Source organism: Neolamprologus multifasciatus, chromosome 16 (assembly GCF_963576455.1).
Source record: "Neolamprologus multifasciatus chromosome 16, fNeoMul1.2, whole genome shotgun sequence".
NCBI lineage: Eukaryota > Metazoa > Chordata > Actinopteri > Cichliformes > Cichlidae > Neolamprologus > Neolamprologus multifasciatus.
The window spans coordinates 2,832,817-2,853,892 of NC_140454.1; the positions used below are offsets into that span (position 1 = coordinate 2,832,817).

At 43.3% G+C, this 21,076-nt stretch overlaps 1 protein-coding gene across 1 annotated transcript; it reads right to left on the reverse strand.

Moving 5' to 3' along the window:
- Positions 1-2,673: 2,673 nt before the first annotated feature.
- On the reverse strand, positions 2,674-6,060 carry LOC146500002 (trace amine-associated receptor 13c-like). The gene is made up of 2 exons (XM_085136188.1): positions 4,791-6,060; positions 2,674-3,575 (listed from the first exon to the last, which is right to left on the reverse strand). Exons 1-2 carry the CDS (start codon positions 4,952-4,954, stop codon positions 2,762-2,764), a joined length of 978 nt encoding a protein of 325 aa, XP_084992314.1. The 5' UTR covers positions 4,955-6,060; the 3' UTR covers positions 2,674-2,761.
- Between the last annotated feature and the right edge of the window lie 15,016 nt (positions 6,061-21,076).

A 21,076-nucleotide genomic window follows, 5' to 3' on the forward strand; every position in this document is an offset into this window, starting at 1 on the left:
TCTTGGAAGTCCCTACTGATTAAAGGACTTGTTTTTGTTGGAATTTTACTTTTACTTTTATGTGTTTTCACAACATGTGTAATACCCTGTCTGAAGAAAATGGTATCAAACATAGTGATGACCTCTATCAATGCTTATGTAACACTGCCTCAAATGGAAGATGTTTTGGAAAAGGATTCATGTGATGATGTTGAAGTCTAATTGAACCCAGGATTGCTCAATGACGTTCTGACCGAAAATGTTTAGGCAAGAGGTTATGAATTGAACCAATAGCAATGCTGTTATTACAGAAATTTGAACAACAGGAGGGGATGTCAGAAGATTTTTATTATTAAGACATTTTATTAATCATTATTGCTGATATACTAAAGCTAAGAGTGTTCATATTTCTGTTTTTACTTAACCACTTGCACAACTGTCTACACTTTGCCTTAAAAAGACTTGTTTTGCTCTCACATTATCTCACAGGAAACCGCCACCCAAAGAGTAAGAAATGACCTTGTAAGAACATAACCTTTTTTGAACATAAGTTCCGAGATCTCACACCTGCCTGTTTGGCTAGGGAATGTTACTTCCTTTCTTGTATGTTTCATGCTGTGTATAAATAAAGGCAGAGAATTGCTGCAGGGTGTGGGCCTCACTTGAGCTCCCACCCGTGCACGTTGAACTGTTACAAGTGTCTGAGTGTTATTTCATTATACCTGATTACTTGATAATATTGTCTCTTATCACAAAATAACACTGAAAACCGATAAAACCCCTGAAAACCATACACTTCAGACCTGAGCCTCAACTCTCGCGGCCCGGTACCAAACGACTCACGGACCGGTACCGGTCCGAGGCCCGGGGGTTGGGGACCGCTGCATTAGCACATCAAGTTCAATTCAGTTTACCGGTAAACAAATACATTTTTCTGCAAGTCTATGCAACAATACGAATCATGAATTATCATCATCATCATCAGTCACAAATGTACAACAGTTAAATTATTAATCATCTTGCTAGGACCAATTCTGTTTACATTATACATGCTTCGCTTAGGTAGCATCATTAGAAGACATAGCATAAATTTTCACTGCTATGCAGATGACACCCAGCTCTATCTGTCCATGAAGCCAGATAACACACACCAATGAGTTAAACTGCAGGAATGTCTTAAAGACATAAAGACCTGGATGGCCGCTAACTTTCTGCTTCTTAATTCAGATCAAACTGAGGTTATTGTACTCGGCCCTGAAAATCTTAGAAATATGGTATCTAACCAGATTCTTACTCTGGATGGCATTACCTTGGCCTTCAGTAACACTGTGAGGAACCTTGGAGTCATTTTTGACCAGGACATGTCCTTCAACGCACATATTAAACAAATATGTAAGACTGCTTTCTTCCATTTGTGCAACATCTCTAAAGTTAGAAATATCCTGTCTCAGAGTGACGCTGAAAAACTAGTTCATGCATTTATTACTTCCAGGCTGGACGACTGTAATTCATTATTATCAGGAAGTCCTAAAAACTCCCTGAAAAGCCTTCAGTTAATCCAAAATGCTGCAACAAGAGTCCTGACAGGGACTAGAAAGAGAAAGCAGATTTCTCCTGTTTTGGCTTCCCTTCATTGGCTTCCTGTTAAATCCAGAATTGAATTCAAAATCCTGCTCCTCACATACAAGGTCTTAAATAATCAGGCCCCATCTTATCTTAATGACCTTGTAGTACCATATCACCCTATTAGAGCACTTCGCTCTCGCACTGCAGGCCTACTTGTTGTTCCTAGAGTATTTAAATAGACATAGGCTGCCGGGGATTCCCATGACGCATTGAGTTTTTCCTTTCCAGTCACCTTTCTCACTCACTATGTGTTAACAGACTTCTCTGCATTGAATCATATCTGTTATTAACCTCTGTCTTTCTTCCACAACATGTCTTTATCCTGTTTTCCTTCTCTCTCCATAACCAAACACAGCAGATGGCCCCACCCCTCCCTGAGCCTGGTTCTGCTGGAAATTTCTTCCTGTTAAAAGGGAGTTTTTCAAAGTGCTTGCTCATAGGGCGTCATATGATTGTTGGGTTTTTCTCTGTATCTATTATTGTAGGGTCTACTGTACAATATAAAGTGTCTCGAGGCGACTGCTGTTGTGATTTGGTGCTATATAAATCAACCTGAATTGAATGTCTTCCACGGATGTGTATAGACACTGCTAATGTTAGCATGAACAGATAAGTCCTGCTTGCTTGGAAGTTGTAGTGGGCTGAGCTAACTCTTTTCCCACCGGTTTATATTTGGTTATGGGAGCTGGAGTGGGCAAGTTATTTGCTTGGAGTTCTATCTTTCACTGTCAGACACAATGCAGGAACCCACTACTTATATGTGCATACATTTTTTTCTATGGTGACTACAAAAAGTAGTGCAAAGTAAAACAGTAAAAATGTGTTAACTACACATTAATTAAACATTTTGTGCTTTGGGCAAACAAGTGAAAATGAACAGCACCCTATGTTTGTTAGGCTAACATAAAAATGTAAAGACATACTACATATGCACTACAAAGGCTTTTTTCCACTCCGTTCACATTACTTCATCTGTTATTTAAAGAATCATCAACAAGAAAAAAAGAAGCTGTCATTGTAAAGGACTTCGGCTTTGGGTCTTTTAAAAAATATATAAGAAAACCAATGAGTACTTTATTAGTTGTGAGTAGTTTATTTATTTGTGTGTGTGTGTGTGTGTGTGTCTGTGTGTGATGAAGAGTTTCAAAATCTTGGTCTAACGCATGGTGGCTTTAGAAGAGTCAGGCTCCAGTATCTGAAGAGTAACAATGACTTTTATAGATTTTCTGAACCAGGGGTAGAAAAAGACATATATAATGGGGTTCAGGCATGAGTTAAAGTAGGCTAAACATAGAACAAATGTCAGTGATGAAGCACTTGGCAAGCTGTCTTGGCCTGTGAGAGCCACACAGTAATATGGACACATACATATAAGAAACACAACGACAACAATACCAAGAGTCCAGGCTGCTTTCAGCTCAGATTTCTTTGCAGTAACTTTAGCTGATCGCTGATGAGTGACTGCAAGCTGAGACCTCATGGCACGAGCCTGAGACACAGCCACCACAAAAACTCTCAGATATAAAACTACAATCACAGTAAAGGGAACAATAAAGGAAAAAGTAACATCAACAAGTCCTGCGATGTAATTAATGACAAAGACACACTCTCCAATGCAAGAGTTATACTTGCCTGTTTGCTTCAGGTTATCCATCAGAATTAGACTTTGAAAGATGACAGAACAGATCCAACACAAACAGACAACAATTTTAACTCTTTGTTGTGTGATCTTGGTGGAGTAATGCAGAGGGTAACAAATAGCCAAATATCGATCAACAGATATCATCACCATGGTTCCTACTGAGGCCGAGGTGATGACATATGCTAGGTATTGATACAGAGTGCACATGATGTCACCGAGGAACCAGCAGCCATCTATGAGCACAATTTGGAAGAACAAGAGGAGGCCCACACAGAAATCAGCGACAGCCAGAGAAAGGAGCAGGAGGTTGGTGGGGGTGTGGAGCTGCCTGAATAGGGAGAGAAAACACTAGGGATGGGTACCGGTATCCGGTGCCATGATGGCACCGGTTCTGATATAAACGGTAGTAACCAGACCGAAAAGCAGCGCACATTTCGGTGCTTTATTTCGGTGCTTTTTTTTCCTGAGATGTGATACACTTTGAATTCTAGCCAATCATTTTACGTTTCCGGGGATAGTAGGCGGGTCCAGGTACGTACGTTCTTTTAGAGCAGAGCTACAGGTTAAAAATGCCCAAGGCGAAGCGGTCAAAAGTCTTGCTGTACTTCACAGCAAAAGATGCAAACTCAGCAGCCTGCAACAAGTGCTTTAAGGTGATACTGTGGAAAGGAGGTAACACCTGAAATCCGATGAAACACCTGGCGACGCATAGCGTTTTTTTTAAAAGCCGAAAAATGCGCCGTATTTGATAGCTTGCTGCGAGACCTCACACCGAGCGCATCTACTGCAGGTGTGGTGCCTGTTATCGGACGAAGAGTTAGCAACATCCCCCAAAAAGCTGAAGAGTAGAGTCCTGGCCCCTAGCCCTGCCAGTGTAGCAGAAATGATGAGGATGATGATGCAGCAGCAGCCGTTCTTCTCTGCGTGAGTAGCTTAATGTTGTTCGTGTGTAATTTACGTTGAGTAGGCTAACCACGTTATTACATTAATGCATGTAAGGTGAACTAGCAAACATCATCATAGCTACATGCGGCTGTCTTCTTGTTTGATGGCAGATACTCCCTTCACCCTGGCCAAAAAGGCTAAAATGACCAAATAAAAAGTGGGAAACAGTTAAACATGAGAGGTTTTTGGACAAAGTTTTTGTTTTTTCCATTGTTTAAGCACTGCTTCCAGCCAAGAGTGATACCATATATGCCCTATAGCTGCAGAAAAGGCTAACATTGTTATCTTTTTACAAAAAAAACAGCTGAACATGAGAGGTTTTTGGACCAATTTTGTGTTCTCCATTCTTTAAGCACCGGTTTGAGCACCGTTTAAGCACCGGCACCGTTTCAAAAGTACCGGTTTGGCACCGGTATCAGATAAAACCTAAACGATACCCATCCCTAGAAAACACAATATTTTATATTTAGTTTTCTCTATCAAGTGTTATTCAAATTTAAGTATATAGTGCAGAGGCTTAAAAAGTAAAGAAATACTATCTGTGAAAAAAAATGTCTTTCTTACTGCTTGAGATCAATTCAGTTTGATATCTTTCTACCTGAAATGTGAGACAGAGATGATGACCAACAGGTTAAGAATCACAGTAAGTAGAGAAATGAAGGACAGCAAAATATAAGTCAGCATGATCTCAAAGTGTGGATGCCTGGGCCTCATGCAGGAGGTGTTAAAGAGTTGTTGAAAGCAGAGTTCAGTTTCCTCCATCACTGCTGGAAGAACGGCAAACTGAACTAAAATGTGTCTGTCGTCTTTATATCCATCCTCTCCTCCTTCTTCCACACCTCTGTTGTTGTTGCTGGTGTGGTTTTTCTAATATATTGTGTGACAGCATACTGTCTCCTCATAGTAAAACAGTTCTCAATTTCTGGTCCACTGGGGCTTTTCTGTGGTGCTTTCCCCCCCCATGTGTTCTTACTTACTTCCATAGTCCAGTGATATGAATGTTAGGTGAGTACCATTGAGTGGATGATGGTAAACTGTCATTTATCCTGAAAGGGAAGGCTGAGTGGTTAAGGCTTGACAGTTGGACCTAATCGGCTCCCTTGACCTGCTCTGAAGGTCCTCTGAGAGCTGGAAGGTCACTGCAACCAGGGTAACAAAGCCCTAAAACTGGCTAAGAAGTTATAATGTGCTGCCACTCTGTTTGCTTTCTGAGGGTTCAGAGGAGATTCAGGAGTTTACAATACGGCCGCCACTCCCCGAGCCTAGTTCTACTGGAGGTTTTTTCCAGTTAAATGGAGTTTTTTTTCCCCATTGTAGGCACATAGGTGTTTGTGTGATTGGTGGGGCTTATGTGTATCGTTATAGGGTCTTTATCTTGAAAGTCAAGAAGGCTCAGCAGCGGCTGTAATACGTGAGGAGGCAGAGGACATTTGGCATGTGGACCAAAATCCTCAGCAGGTTCTACAGCTGCATTGTGGAGCCCACCCTGACCAGCTGCATCACTGCATGATACGGCAGCACTACTGACATTGACCGCAAACGCCTGCAGAGAGTGATAACAACTGCAGAGAAGATCACCAGAAGTACGCTGCCCTCTCTGCAGAGCATCTACCATTGCAGAGTCCAGAGGAGAGCTGCCTCCACCCTCAAAGACCCCACACACCCCCAACATGGACTGTTCACACTTCTGCCCTCGGGACGGAGGTTCAGAAGTGTGAAATCCAGACTCAACAACTCCTTCTTCCCCACTGCCATCAGACTCTTGAACAGCTGACCTATTTTTGAACAGTAATAACAATTTTTTTGATTTAAGTTTCTTGAAGATGTTTCGCCTCTCATCCAAGATGTTTCTTCAATTCTAAACCAAATGGTGGCGAGCCCCTTTTCTTTCCATCTTCTTAGTTTAGTAGATGAAAGTGAAAATTTGAAAGATTTAAGCACATGATTAATTTACATTTTAAACTTATATTGTACTGTAATTGGCACAAAGATCATGAACTGGATATTTATTGATTCTACCCTCCCAAGCACCAACTGAAAGAGCAACCCAAATTCCAGAACTCTTATCCATCACTAGACCTTTGGTAAATGGACTGATTCTTACATAGCGCTTTTCTACTCTCCTAGAGTACTCAAAGCGCTCTATACAACACACCGCATTCACACAAGCACTGATGTCTCTGCGTTCTCACTGCTTTCTAACTAACATACATTCATACTCAGATGGATGCATCGCAGAGCAAGTGGGGGTTAGTATCTTGCCCCAGGGGCGATTCTAGGATCAGAGCTTTGGGGGTGCTGAGCACTCAGAGAGCTGCCCAGCCGGGCAAGATAAACCTGTCTCTGTCAGTCCCTGCATCCTTAAATGTTGTCCCGAGTTCTCTCTGACAGTCACTTTGGTGCATTTAAACCGGTTCCTCCCTGTCCTCATTGTTTGTTGTCTTTGTCTCCGTTATCAGTCATCATAATTTTACCATCTCTGTGCAAGTCTGCAAATTTCTTTATTAAATCATAAGATTCTTAAATTCATCAAGTCTCTCTGTGCCTGAGTCCTCGTCACAAAACATGACATCGCTGTTTTGTACATTTTAACACAATTTAATCCCACATTTGTGAAAGAAAAGAAAAACACTTTTTTGAAAAGTCTGTAACAAAACCATCAAATCTGATCAAGGTTATTTAATTGCTGCAAAAGAAGAATGGATTGGAATAAAAAAATACATATCCTAACCTTAATTACTGGGAGAATAATGAATGATGCTCATAGTGAGTAAAAAGTAAACTGAGTGCATTTTTTGGACAGAGATTCACTTTTAATGTGTATGTATAATATAATACATTCTCAGGTGTGTGTGGTGTGTGGTGTGAGGTGTCGTGAATAAAATGTCCGAAAACACTGATCCCTGGACCCGCCGTGCCTTATTCCTGCCACAGTGGTGCCGAAACCCAGGAGGCGGCACGGCGGGTCCTTATCGGAGCCAGGGAGTGGGGGAGCTGGCCCAGAGGGTGGCCGAAATGGCGGCCGCCCAGCGGGAGCAGGCGGCGGAGGTGCGTCGCCAGCAGGCAGAAATACAGGACCAGTCCGAGCGCCACCTGCAACGGATTGGGGAGCTGGCGGCGCTGCTCTGGGCCTGGGCGCCACCCCCACAGGTGTGTACCGAGGACAGCGAAGCGGTGGAGGAGCCGCGTGGGGCACCTGAGCAGCCGGAGGTGGCAAACGAGGCGCGCGGGGATCTGCGCCTGCCGGAGGAGGGGGAACAGCCGGGTGAAGGGCTGCTCCTGCCGGGAGCGGTGGACGAGCCGCTCCGACCGGAGGCGGCAGACGAGGCGCGCGAGGGTCTGCACCTGCTGGAGGAAGAGGAGTCGCGGGAGGGGCTGCCGGAGCCGCTCCCGCCAGCGCCCCAGCCAGCGGCGGACGAGCCGCTCCCGCCAGCGCCCCAGCCAGCGGCGGACGAGCCGCTCCAGCCGGAAGAGGTGGAGAAACCGGGAGGGGAGATAGCGGTCCCCGTGCCAGGGGAGCCTGCTCGACCTGTGCCCGAGGTCGAGGATCGAGCTGCCCCGGAGCCTCAGATGCGCCGGGTAGTGAGCCCCTCCCGGGGGCGGCGGGGTCGTGCCGGCTTGCCGGGTAGCCGGCCTCCGGACCGGTTTCGCCGCTGCTGCTGGAGGTGTGGCCGACCCCCGGACAAGGCTCGCCGCCATTGGAGGTGTGGGCGGCCTCCGCAACGGACTTTGCTCTGTTCCAAGGTCGGGAACCGGTGGGGAGTAAATGGTAAATGGACTGGTTCTTATATAGCGCTTTTCTACTCATCTGAGCACTCAAAGCGCTTTACACAACTTGTGCATTCACCCATTCAGACCCATTCGCACAAGCACATCTTTCTAAGTGCTTTTATAGCTAACATTCACACACATTCATACTCCGATGGATGCATCGGTTAGTACCTTGCCCAAGGATATTTGGCATGCAGACTAGGGGAAGCCAGGAATCGAACCACCAACCTTCCAATCAGTAGATGACCTGCTCTACCACCTGAGCTACAGCCACCCCGAGTAGGTTCGGCCGGATGACTCCCCGGCCTCAATCGGGCGATGGGGGTGTGTGGTGGGGCGTGGTCTGCGGTGGTGTGCAGGGAGGGCGGACGCACCTGCACGGCATCCGCAATCACGCCCGCCACGTTAAAACACGGGGACTCAGGTGTGTGTGGTGTGTGGTGTGAGGTGTCGTGAATAAAATGTCCGAAAACACTGATCCCTGGACCCGCCGTGCCTTATTCCTGCCACAATAAAACTATAAAAATGGAGGCTGTCACGGATAATGGAAAAATGCAGACTCAGTCGCGGAGCTCTGGGTGCAAAGTACACAGTGCGTTTATTTACAGTGCCCAAAAAACAGTCTCAAAACACAAAGTGAAGTGCAAAGTCCAACGGTGATCTTCTCCAAACTCCCAGTGGTGCGCAGGTGAGTTCCCAAAGTGACATCCAAGTGTGTGTTCTCCTCCAATAGCTTAACCCCGCGGGCTCCTTCTCTTCAACCTCCAGCTCTGTATCTTTTCCTCCTATAAATGAGCAAAAACACCAAGTGAGGGAGCTAGCCGGCTAAGGCTAAGCTATCAGTCAACAAACACTTCACTACCAAGCTTCCAGTACAATCCAGCGTCGACTGCCATCTGGACACACAGTTAAATACCTCAGCCCACAACGAAGGATGATCAGTGACAGCTGGGTGGCAAATTAGGTGCAGGTGTGTCAGCCACTGGGTAGGGGAGGAGGAGAGAGAGAGAGAGAAACACACACACAGGCAGGTCGCTCCCGGGAAGGACCGTCCGACCATGACAGGAGGCAACTCTGCCTGTGGTAGAATGTATACCATGCATGAAAAAATCTTTACTGCAGATACTAATTTTACTAATTTAATAATAATAATTTTGTGTTGTAAGATTTATGAGTTTCATTCTTTCATAGTGGTCCTTAGGAGAGCTTGACATTTTTATCAGGTGGTCCACACTGTAAAAAGTTTGAGAAACACTGATAAGTGTCTGTGTGCTTTTGGAAAACATTTAAAGCTGCAGTACAGAATCTTTGAAACAAGCTTAAAACACTTTTAGAATAGAAACAGAGCATCTGCTTCTCTTTACAGCTCCTCTCTCCACCAGGGCTGTTTGGCACTGATAGTGTGCAAATGTGATGTACGTACTGCGGCAGTCATACAGACAACTGGACGGTCCAAAAGTTGGCCTACCTATTACTGGCTGAGGTTTTAGTAGAGTTGTGGCTGAACCACATAAAAATATATCATTAATTAAAATAAAGTTACCATAGGATACAAATAATATCAGGGTGATCCTGCCACAAATCACAGACAAACAGTATCCCACAGTTGTTTCATGTTTTTGAACCCATTTTGCACAGAGAGGCATTTGTTGAAAGAAGTATTGATAGCAATGTTGAATATTATTACACAGGAAAAAACAACTACATGTTAAATAATAACACTCTGATACCTCTGACTTTCTAAATGGAGGGACAGTAACTGTGTGTAAGCGTGTAAAAACTGCAGATAGTAAGATTAACAGTAGCAGTATTTTGGTCTCTGTCCGCCACTGTAGAAATTAATCTCGTGTAAACAATAACATGGTGCACAGCGTGACATGAAAAAAGGCACTTTGATGTTGCGGGACGAACTCCGTATTCCCACACATAAACGCAAAACCAGAGTTTTTGAAAATCTCCAAGAGATTTTAATTCAGGTAAGATCTAAATAAGTTCATATTACTCTTTATAGCCTATAAGTTTGGGGGTTTTTTTCAATGCGCTCTGAGGTCATAGCAAATTAGAACAAACATCCTAATGAGTGATTTTGTAGAACTATGTTCTATTTATAGAGTTGCTAATTGTTTTTCATTATTGCAGCAAACCAGCCTATGAAATGGATAAAAGAAATTCTGGCTGGGTTCCAACGCTACACATGGGGCACTACGAAATCCCTGCTTCAAACTACATGCTACATGCCAATCAGATTACTTCTTCCATGTGAGGGTGAAGAGGTGACCCTTCTGGATAAGATGGTGAAGGTTTGCTGCGTCTTGGTGAACATGTGCCACAGTGTGGTAGCAAAACCAGGGAAAATACTCTTGTTAAATACTCTTAAAAGTCTTGTGCTGTATATGTAGTGATATGTTTTTAAAAGAGACAGTAAACTACAGAATGCTAGTAGAGGGTGATATTATATAAATGCTGTCATGATTTTATGTGAACATTTTGTCATTTGTAAACTATAAACCACATGGATTCTACATTGTTACTGATGTGATGTTCTACAAAGTGGTTTTAATAAAAAAAAAAAGCCAAAAATAAGTTTGTTTCTTTATTCAACTTTTGAACAGTGTTACTTAGTAAGCACATATTCAGTAAATGCAAATTATTTACATGGCAATTCACTTCAGGCATAAATATAGACACCCTAAATAAAACATTATGGGTTATTCAGAACAGAACTATGCTTGGAGAAATATTCTCCCATCAGTTTAGACAACTCCTCCACAGTAGCAGGTGGAATTTTTCTTTTCTGAGGATGGCTTCTTTTACCTGTCACTACGGATGGTCTGTTTATGTTTTGATTAAGAGCCTTTTTTTGGGCAGCTGAAGAGGAGAAGTCCATCTTATGGCCAACCTCTGACTGTATCTTGGTCATATTACCCAGCAAAACCCAGTATGCAGGTTCATCTGTAACAATCCTTGTGCCACAGATCAACACTGTTACTTCTACTTTAAACAGCAGAGGAGCGACATAGCAGCAGGTCTCTGTGACTCCAGCTATACAGGTGCAGCGGGCGGCTTCAACCTTCCCTGTGATGCTCACAGTGACCCATGGCTGCAATGCTGGTTCATTCAGTCTTTAAGAGTGTGTGGTGGACTTTTGTTTGATATGTATAACTGTGTAACTATATACACTATATATCTATGTGCACTGAACAGATATATTTCAACTTTAATGTAGAGTCTTAAGCACAAGACATTTTGCTTCACCGAGGTTTATTAAGGTTTTACAGTAACAGGGCAGTTAATGCTGCTGAGAGTTCTCCTGAATAATTTACTCTCCGGTAACTAACCTCCTCCAATACACACTCAACGTCTTTCATGCAGCACAACCAAAACAGTAACATTGTAACAGAGATCCTGAACACATCACGATAAAATATCATACGACAATATAATCATACGCACACGCACACACACGCAAACACACATATACACACACACACACACACACACATACTTTGAACCTACACTGATGTAGTTATAAGATTGTGCCACTTGCTGTGTAAGATTTAATAATTAGGATTAATGTGTGACCTTTGACCATGTTGTGACCTATTGTCAGAAGGCAAAGCAAAGGGTTGACCTAAGGGTGTCCCTTTGGGCAGGGCCCTCAGCCAGAGCCCTGCCCGTACCCTGGCCTGTACCTGACCTGTACCTGACCCCTGCAGCTGTGTTTGGACGGGTGGGAAAGTTACCCAGCAGCAGGGGGCAGGGATTCTGATCCCTATATATTAGGGGACCAGAGGACACCCCCAGCACTTTTTCCCCCTCTGCTGTTGCTCTACTGTCTGTGCTTAAGGCTGTACATCCCAGGGTTTTGCTTTGCTTGCTTTCTGCTATGTAATTCTCTTGCTAAATGTCTGTATGTATTTTTCCTGCTGTTCATATGATTCAGTGTATTAAACTCTGTTCCAAGAATTCTACTCTTTTCCAGAGCATCTTTTTGAGTGTCTTGATTTTAATTGGATCTAAAGAGGTTTGATCTCCACATCCTTGGTGGGAGAAGGTTATCAGGATGGCTTCAAAATTTATGACCACAAGTGCAGTACCTGAAACACACACAGACAAAGTTCATGTAAAGACAAGAACTTTAATGAGCCAAGGCCAACACACATGTGTTTACTCCACTTTCAAATCCTGACCTCAGGAATTCGCATGATAAGGTGGGGGCAGGTTTCACAATGAGCTCACCCGAAACACTGGCTGATTGGGACCCACACCAAGTTTCACACCTTGGCTCAGGCGATTAGGGGGTCCTTTTGTCCCTCTGTGGGTGGGTACTCCCACTAAGTTTAAATCTGGGACTCTCCACCATTTGACCTTAGAACTGAAGAAGCTTCTCGGATGAGAGGTGAAACGTCTTCAAGCAACGTAAAGAAGTCCAGACGCTTTTCTCTCCAAGCTCCTTAGACTACGATAACCTGGATGACTGAGAACCTTCACAGACATACTTTCAAATCCATTCATCATAAATGTAACAAATAAAGTGTTTAGAAAGTTAGCACATACATGTTATTTTTTTCTTTTTATGTATCCATCTATAGAACGCTGCATGTTATATTCTGAATCTGCCTGTTTTTTTGTTTTTTTTTTAATCTGCCAGCAAAAAAATGAACTTAAAGTATGTAATGCAAGGATGTAATCACTTTCAAGAGGGAGAAAGCATAAAGTTCGACTTGTATGAATCACTTAATATGATAAGGAGATTCTGCAGGTCATTGATCAATGTATAAAACCAAAATAGAATGTATTTTTAGTGACACAGGACATAAACACGTAAGCAAGATGTATAATTAGGATTATTTATAATAAATATGAATTCATTAGTGCAATTTCTTTAACCATAGAGAATGACTAAATCCTTTATGTCTGTGAAGGTTCTCAGTCATCCAGGTCATCGTCTAAGGAGCTTGGAAAGAAAAGCGTCTGGACTTCTTTAGGTTGCTTGAAGATGTTTCACCTCTCATCTGAGAAGCTTCTTCAGTTCTAGGGTCTGTTGAGACAACGCCGGTCTCCGTGATTCTTTTGGTCCTGGTAGAGATCACGCTGAGATGTTTCCATGTTTTACACAATCCTTTTATTACCCATTATTCTTACAGATGCATCTGGAGGTCAGCACACTGCATTCCTATGCAGTCCTATGCTAAAGGCTGATCTAAAGAACTCCACACAACAGTTACAGTTATAACCTCTGGTCTCCTCCCCCCTACAGTAAACACCCCCACAATGGAAATACACTAGTACAGTGGCCAAGGGTGCTGACACCCTGACCCCCACCTCCTTTTAAGGTAGTGTCCATTTGCCCTTTGTCTGCTCCTCAGCCTCAGTAACTCTTGCTTCATGCCCTGGGGGTGGAGGTTGATTGTCCTTCTGCCCTGCACCTCAGTTCTTTGTCCCCATCCCAGGCCTATTTTGTATTTTGTATTCTTACACCTATTAACTGCAATATTATAATTCAATTCAATTCAATTCAATTTTATTTATATAGCGCCAAATCACAACAAATGTCGCCTCAAGGCGCTTCATAGATACAGAGAAAAGCCCAACAATCATATGACCCCCTATGAGCAAGCACTTTGGCGACAGTGGGAAGGAAAAACTCCCTTTTAACAGGAAGAAACCTCCGGCAGAACCAGGCTCAGGGAGGGGCGGCCATCTGCTGCGACCGGTTGGGGTGAGAGAAGGAAGACAGGATAAAGACATGCTGTGGAAGAGAGACAGAGATTAATAACAGATACGATTCAATACAGAGAGGTCTGTTAATACATAGTGAGTGAGAAAGGTGACTGGAAAGGAAAAACTCAATGCATCATGGGAATCCCCCGGCAGCCTACATCTATTGCAGCATAACTAAGGGAGGATTCAGGGTCACCTGGTCCAGCCCTAACTATATGCTTTAGCAAAAAGGAAGGTTTTAAGCCTAATCTTAAAAGTAGAGATAGTGTCTGTCTCCTGAATCCAAACTGGAAGCTGGTTCCACAGAAGAGGGGCCTGAAAACTGAAGGCTCTCCCTCCCATTCTACTTTTAAATACTCTAGGAACAACAAGTAGGCCTGCAGAGCGAGAGCGAAGTGCTCTAATAGGGTGATATGGTACTACAAGGTCATTAAGATAAGATGGGGCCTGATTATTTAAGACCTTGTATGTGAGGAGCAGGATTTTGAATTCAATTCTGGATTTAACAGGAAGCCAATGAAGGGAAGCCAAAACAGGAGAAATGTGCTCTCTCTTTCTAGTCCCTGTCAGTACTCTTGCTGCAGCATTTTGGATTAACTGAAGGCTTTTCAGTGAGTTTTTTGGACATCCTGATAATAATGAATTGCAGTAGTCTAGCCTGGAAGTAATAAATGCATGAACTAGTTTTTCAGCGTCACTCTGAGACAGGATATTTCTAATTTTAGAGATGTTGCGCAAATGGAAGAACGCAGTCTTACATATTTGTTTAATATGTGCGTTGAAGGACATATCCTGGTCAAAAATGACTCCAAGGTTCCTCACAGTGTTACTGGAGGCCAAGGTAATGCCATCCAGAGTAAGAATCTGGTTAGATACCATATTTCTAAGCTTTTCAGCGCCGAGTACAATGACCTCAGTTTTATCTGAGTTAAGAAGCAGAAAGTTAGTGGCCATCCAAGTCTTTATGTCTTTAAGACATTCCTGCAGTTTAACTAATTGGTGTGTGTTATCTGGCTTCATGGACAGATAGAGCTGGGTGTCATCTGCATAGCAGTGAAAATGTATGCTATGTCTTCTAATGATGCTGCCTAGGGGAAGCATGTATAATGTAAACAGAATTGGTCCTAGCACTGAACCCTGTAGAACTCCATAATTAACCTCAGTGTGTGAAGAGGACTCTCCATTTACATGCACAAATTGGAGTCTATTAGATAGATATCATACAAACCACTGCAGCACAGTACCTGTAATACCTACAGCATGTTCTAATAGCTCTAATAGGATATTATGGTGGACAGTATCGAACGCTGCACTGAGGTCTAGCAGGACAAGCACAGAGATGAGTCCACTGTCAGAGGCTATAAGAATATCATTTGTAACCTTCACTAAAGCTGTTTCTGTGCTGTGATGAACTCTGAAACCTGACTGAAACTCTTCCAATAAACCATTGCTCTGCAGATGATCTGTTAGCTGTTTGACAACTACTCTTTCAAGGATGTTTGATATGAAAGGAAGGTTGGAGATTGGCCTATAATTAGCTAGGACTGCTGGGTCTAGAGATGGCTTTTTGAGTAAAGGTTTAACTACAGCCAGCTTGAAGGCCTGTGGTACATAGCCGATTATTAGAGATAGGTTGATCATATTTAAGATGGAAGAATTAATTAATGGCAGGACTTCTTTGAGCAGTTTTGTAGGAATGGGGTCTAAAAGACACGTTGATGGTTTGGAGGAAGTAATTATTGAAGTTAACTCAGAAAGATCAATTGGAGATAAAGAGTCTAACTTAACATCAATGGTACTAAGAGTAGCTGTAGATAATATTACATCTGTGGGATGATTATTGGTAATTTTTCTCTAATGATAAAAATTTTATTTGTGAAGAAGTTCATGAAGTCATTACTAGTTAACGTTAAAGGGATGGTTGGCTCAACAGAGCTCTGACTGTTTGTCAGCCTGGCTACAGTGCTGAAGAGAAACCTGGGGTTGTTCTTATTTTCTTCAATCAGTGACGAATAGTAAGATGTTCTGGCTTTGCGGAGGGCTTTCTTATAAAGCAACAAACTATTTCTCCAGGCTAAATGATGATCCTCTAAATTCTTGACACACCATTTCCTCTCCAGCTTACGAGTCATCTGCTTTAGGCTACGTGTTTGAGAATTATACCACAGAGTCAGGTACTTCTGATTAGAGACCTTAGTTTTCACTTGAGCTACAGTATCCAGAGTCGTACGTAGTGAGGAGGTGAAATTATTAACAAGATAATCGACCTCTGTTGGAGTAGCGTTCAGATAGCTGCTCTGCTCTGTGTTGGTACAGGGCATTGAAGATGATAACAGTGGGTGGATTGTATTCTTAAACTTATACAACAGTATAATGTTATGATACTACAGGAAGCAAGGAATACATGTAGTATCACGTACAGCAACGCGATCAGCTTTGTTGTTTTTAAATGTGCTTCATCAATACGTCTGGATTGGACTGCATATTATTTGGGTTACGGATTCAAATATTGGGGATGGATACAAGAGGAAAACCAAAAATAACCACATTGGTCCGGCCGGGTCAAGTCAAACAATGATTTAATGAATACACGCGTGGGAGATGGACACCATACAGTAGACAGCATCAGATCTCGCTTCAGACACCACACAACCATTGTTTTATGAAAATCAGGCTATTAGAACGCCCCCTCATGCGTACAGGTGGTACAATACAGTCAATATTGACAACTTTAGACACAGCAAAGGAACATTCTCTTCGTCTCGAGGACAGACACTGGCTCCCACTCATCTCCTTAGAGCCAACTGTCCCTTACGGAGACACGACATTACAGCTGCAAGGTTTTGCAAATTATCAAGTTGACCTGTGTATAATACGCTGAATCAGGCATGCAATACTAAATGAATGTTGGTTTAATTAACTACCACTACTTAAAAACTTAATGAAAAGATATAACTAGATAAAAAATCCCAAAGAATCACATGATATCAGTGTTATGTAAGCGCGTGCAACCTCCTGGGCCCAAAGTCATCCCACACCATGGATCAGCCAGTCATAACGCCGACTGAAGTTTTTGACCTTTATTAACTCGGGCACAACTCTATAATGAGCAACAAACTGCAATGTGTATAAGGTGATCATGTTTACACCTGCAATGAGAGATCATATGATTATTCTGACACCTGTAAGTAGAAGATTAACACCAGGTTATAGCAATCACTGTAATACAAATGTTAATGTAATATCAATAGCTTCAATCAATGTTTAATGCAATGCTTGTTAAATGATTCTGATATAATATTGATGCTGATGCTAAAATAACAGTAAAACACCCCTTCTCACCCGACAATTCCCTCTGTTGACCTCTAGGAGAATCCAGAGGTCACCACACCGAATGTTGTGTCACTCCTTGACCTATACAGCCAGTTCTACATGCATTAGTGGCATCATGGACATCGGAGTCACAACTCTAGGGTCCAATGCCCTTGTAATCACTTTTTCTAACAATGCTCTGGCACAACGAATGAGACAACATCCACAGGTAACAAAAATACCCACCAAAACAGATAAAGAAAGCATGACCGAAAGCACAAGCCCTTTCCACCGTCTGAACACCGAGGTCATCCAGCCCTCCAGCGGATTGTCAACTCCTGAGTGATCATGCATAGTTTCAGACAGGCTCTTTAGGCCCTCGAGAGCCCGAGTCACTGAGCCATCCGGAGCGGTGTTATTTGGAATGAAGGTGCAGCACTGATCTCCAAACATGGCACAGACGCCCCCTTTTTCTGCTGGTAACATATCAAGGGCCATCCTATTTTGCACACCCATTAATGAGGTCGGACCCACCTGCTCCGCTAACCCCTCCATCCCATCTCTGGTCAGGTTAGAGAGTCTCAGCACATTATAATGAACATAATTAATCCTGTCTACATTCTTGTTCAGGGTCACTGGAAAGAAAGCAGAGATTATTGGAAGATTTTCAAAGCCGGCTGCTATTTGATCAACAAGTTTATATTCATTTGGAACCCCCCTGGGCACTCCAATGGAGTCGATCCAGGTTGGTGAATTCATTCTAGGGTCATAAACATGTGTTCCATCAATTTGTCTTTTTACCAAAATGTGTCTCTTGCGTCTGGCTGCCAATGTGCGTGTGTTGCGCTGTGGGATCGCTTTTACCTGATTTCCAATTAGCATAAGTGGCGCTCCTAGTCTCACCATCGCGCACGTCCCCACGCTTCCCAGAGGAACACGAACCAAAAGAGTCTTGTGGACGCAATAATAATACAGCCCGCTCCTGGCCCAGGTTCCAATTAGTGTAGTCGCATCACTTACATTATTTGTGGTCCTCCCCAGGTGTGTAACAGAACACCAACTTGGATCAATTTCTCCCAAATTATACTTTACTTTATCCGTGGAAAACTTAAAACACGTATAATTATCTTTTCTGGGCATAAACGGTCCTACTTGGGTGTATTTGTCAATAGGGGGAAATAAACTGGACAAAACAGTGCAATTCCCACTGTTCACTACTTCTCTCGTCATTCGCAACATGCAATTATAGCCCCACTGATCCTCTGGATGCAGTGGCGCAGGCTCTGTAAACAAACGCGGTCTAGCGGAAGCACAAGCTACACAATTAGACAATTTTTGTTCTCTAGCATTTTGAGCCATCCAGTCCAGCCAGATGTTGCTGTCACTGAACCCGGTGGCGCGTTCAATCAAATCTCGAGGTTTTAATGTCCTGTAGTCCACTGACAGGACCAGTCTATCATTTGGTTCTTGCTCCTCTGGTACCGCCTCCGACGACCCGCTTCCCTTCTGCCCTGTAAAAGAAGTAACAGAGTTCATTGAACTGGAAGTCACGTGTGTTGCCGTTTCTTCTCTAACTGACTGTACGGGGTTATGCTTTTCTAAGAAATTAACTTTAATTAACCTTTTTGGATCAACTCCTGCAGTTTCCACACCCACAACTAAATATACAGGTTTTTCCCGCTGCCAATTCCCCAATGGCAAAGTCAACAGATTTTTAGATGGACTGTAATCTCTTTGAAGTTTAAGCTCATTTCCTGGTCCTAGTTCTGACGGTTCCCAATTTTCCCCAGTGTAACCCTTTACCTGATTCCAATTCCTACACCACCCGTCATAAGGCCGATTTCCCCTTTCGCAGTGTGTACTCACTGAGTAGTCCCAGCAGATCCACACATTATATCCCCTCCAGGTACTGCTTGCGCCCTTACAGTTAAAAACATCACACAGATCAAACGTAAAAGAGGTTGTGGAGCCGTTAACATAATCTAATTCTAATCCACCATAAGCGTCACGGCTGGGGGGGCAGTCGTGTGGTGTATTGAAAAAGGATCCAAAATGCAGGTACTGGCTGGGGTGCGAGTGAGTGTTTATTTACAGCGGTGAGAAGGTGACAAAACAAGAAGAGCAGAGCAGGGAGTAAACAAACCTAAACTGGGAAAACTAACGAACAAAACTTAAACCAGACACTCACGGGAGGAGGAACAAAATGCACAAAGAGAGATGGCAGAGAGACGCAGAATGAGTACCAGGTAACATAGAATAATGCAGACTGACATGGAATTAATCAGACGACGCGACAGAGAGCACAGGAAAACACAGGGCTTAAATACACGGGGAGTAATCAGGGAATGGGCCACAGGAGGGAGACACAGCTGGGAGCAATTAGGCTAACGAGACAGGGGAGAGGTAAAACTGAACACACTGACATGAGACATGAACTTTCAGAATAAAACAGGAAACTAACAGACACACAGAACCAGACCGGACACTGAACTTGACAGGCAGACTCATGAGCAGACACAATAACACCATGGACAGACAGAGAGAACACAGACAGGCATGAAACAAAAACACTAACACATAGCAAACCTAAACAAAAGACAAAACAGAATAACCGAGAACAAAGAATAATAGAAAGAAACAAAACACCGAGTCCTCAGACTCAGGACCATGACAATAAGTGCTGAGACACTCATCCGTTTTACCAGAGATTTCGCACTTCATTCTCACCCGCGGCTTGATTTCACTGAGTGATATATCGAAGGGCGCTGGGCTGGGATGGCTTCCATGCTCAGATAGTCTGCGTGGGCCGGTTTGCAACAAATAAACCAAAAAACATATAGCGGTGATTAATAACATAGTCAACATCAAACGAAATAACATTTTGATAGTTTTTGAAACTTTCTCTCATCACAGGTTTCTGATTGTTGTGATGGCATTGTGTTATGTGTGAATTATTATTTTTTCTTTTTCTTTTTCTTTTTTTTTTTTTACATACAAGTTCAAAGTTCTTCTTGTTAAAGCCTTTGTGGTAAATATTCAATTTGATACCGCTCCTTTCTGCTGGCGCGGCGACTTCCTCCTAGGCTGCTCTTCTTTCTTCGGCCTCCCAGGTAGACTATCATTCGGCCCGTTGCACAGGTGTGAGGGTTTATTCTGCCTCTGTTTTTCACCTGTGATGGGTGGAGATGCAATTTTTTCCACCCAGCTGTTGTGTGCCGGTGCACACTGCGACCAGTGATACCAGTTGTCGCCTTTCCCTTTCAGTTGAACCGCTTTAGCCGTCCAGGCAGACACCTCATACGGGCCAGTCCAACGAGGTTCCTTCCACTTGCGTTTGATGACCTTCAGCCACACCACTCTCGCGTCTGGGACCTCTCCTTCTCCTGGGTGTCTTTCACAAGCCACCTGTTTTGTGAAGCTGGACACAAGCGCCTTTAACTCGTTCCAATAGTCTGCGTGAGACCTATTCCCTCTCGTGCCCTGTTCCACCGGGCCCACCGTCCAAGGTGCTGGAAACTGTCTCCCAGTTTGCAGCTCATAGGGCGTAAAACCTGTGGACTGATTAACAGAACATCTTATGGTCATCAAAGCAATCGGCAGGGCCGCGACCCAATTGAGCCCTGTTTGCGCGCAGATTTTAACTAATTTATTTTTCAAATTTAGATTCATCCTTTTTACTTTCCCTTGGGATTGAGGATGATACACTGTCCCAAATTTGTGCTGAACTCCCAACATTTTTTCCACCTTTGCCAAATCTTGATTTTTAAAATGGGTTCCATTATCTGATCTAATTCTTTTGGGGAACCCATGTCGAGGAATGTAATGATTGATTAAACATTTGATCACGGTCCTCGCATCTTCCTTTTTAGTTGCCCATTCCTCTGGCCAGCCAGTCGGTACATCTACACACACCAACAAATATCGAAGACCACCAGGGCCTGAATCAATCATATCAGTGAAATCAATGACAATCTCCTCTCCCGGCCTCTCAGGCATCCGGAACTTACCCAATTCTGGTTTGATCACTGGCTTGGGATTGTGTGCTCCGCAGATTAAACACATTCTGGCCTTCTCCCT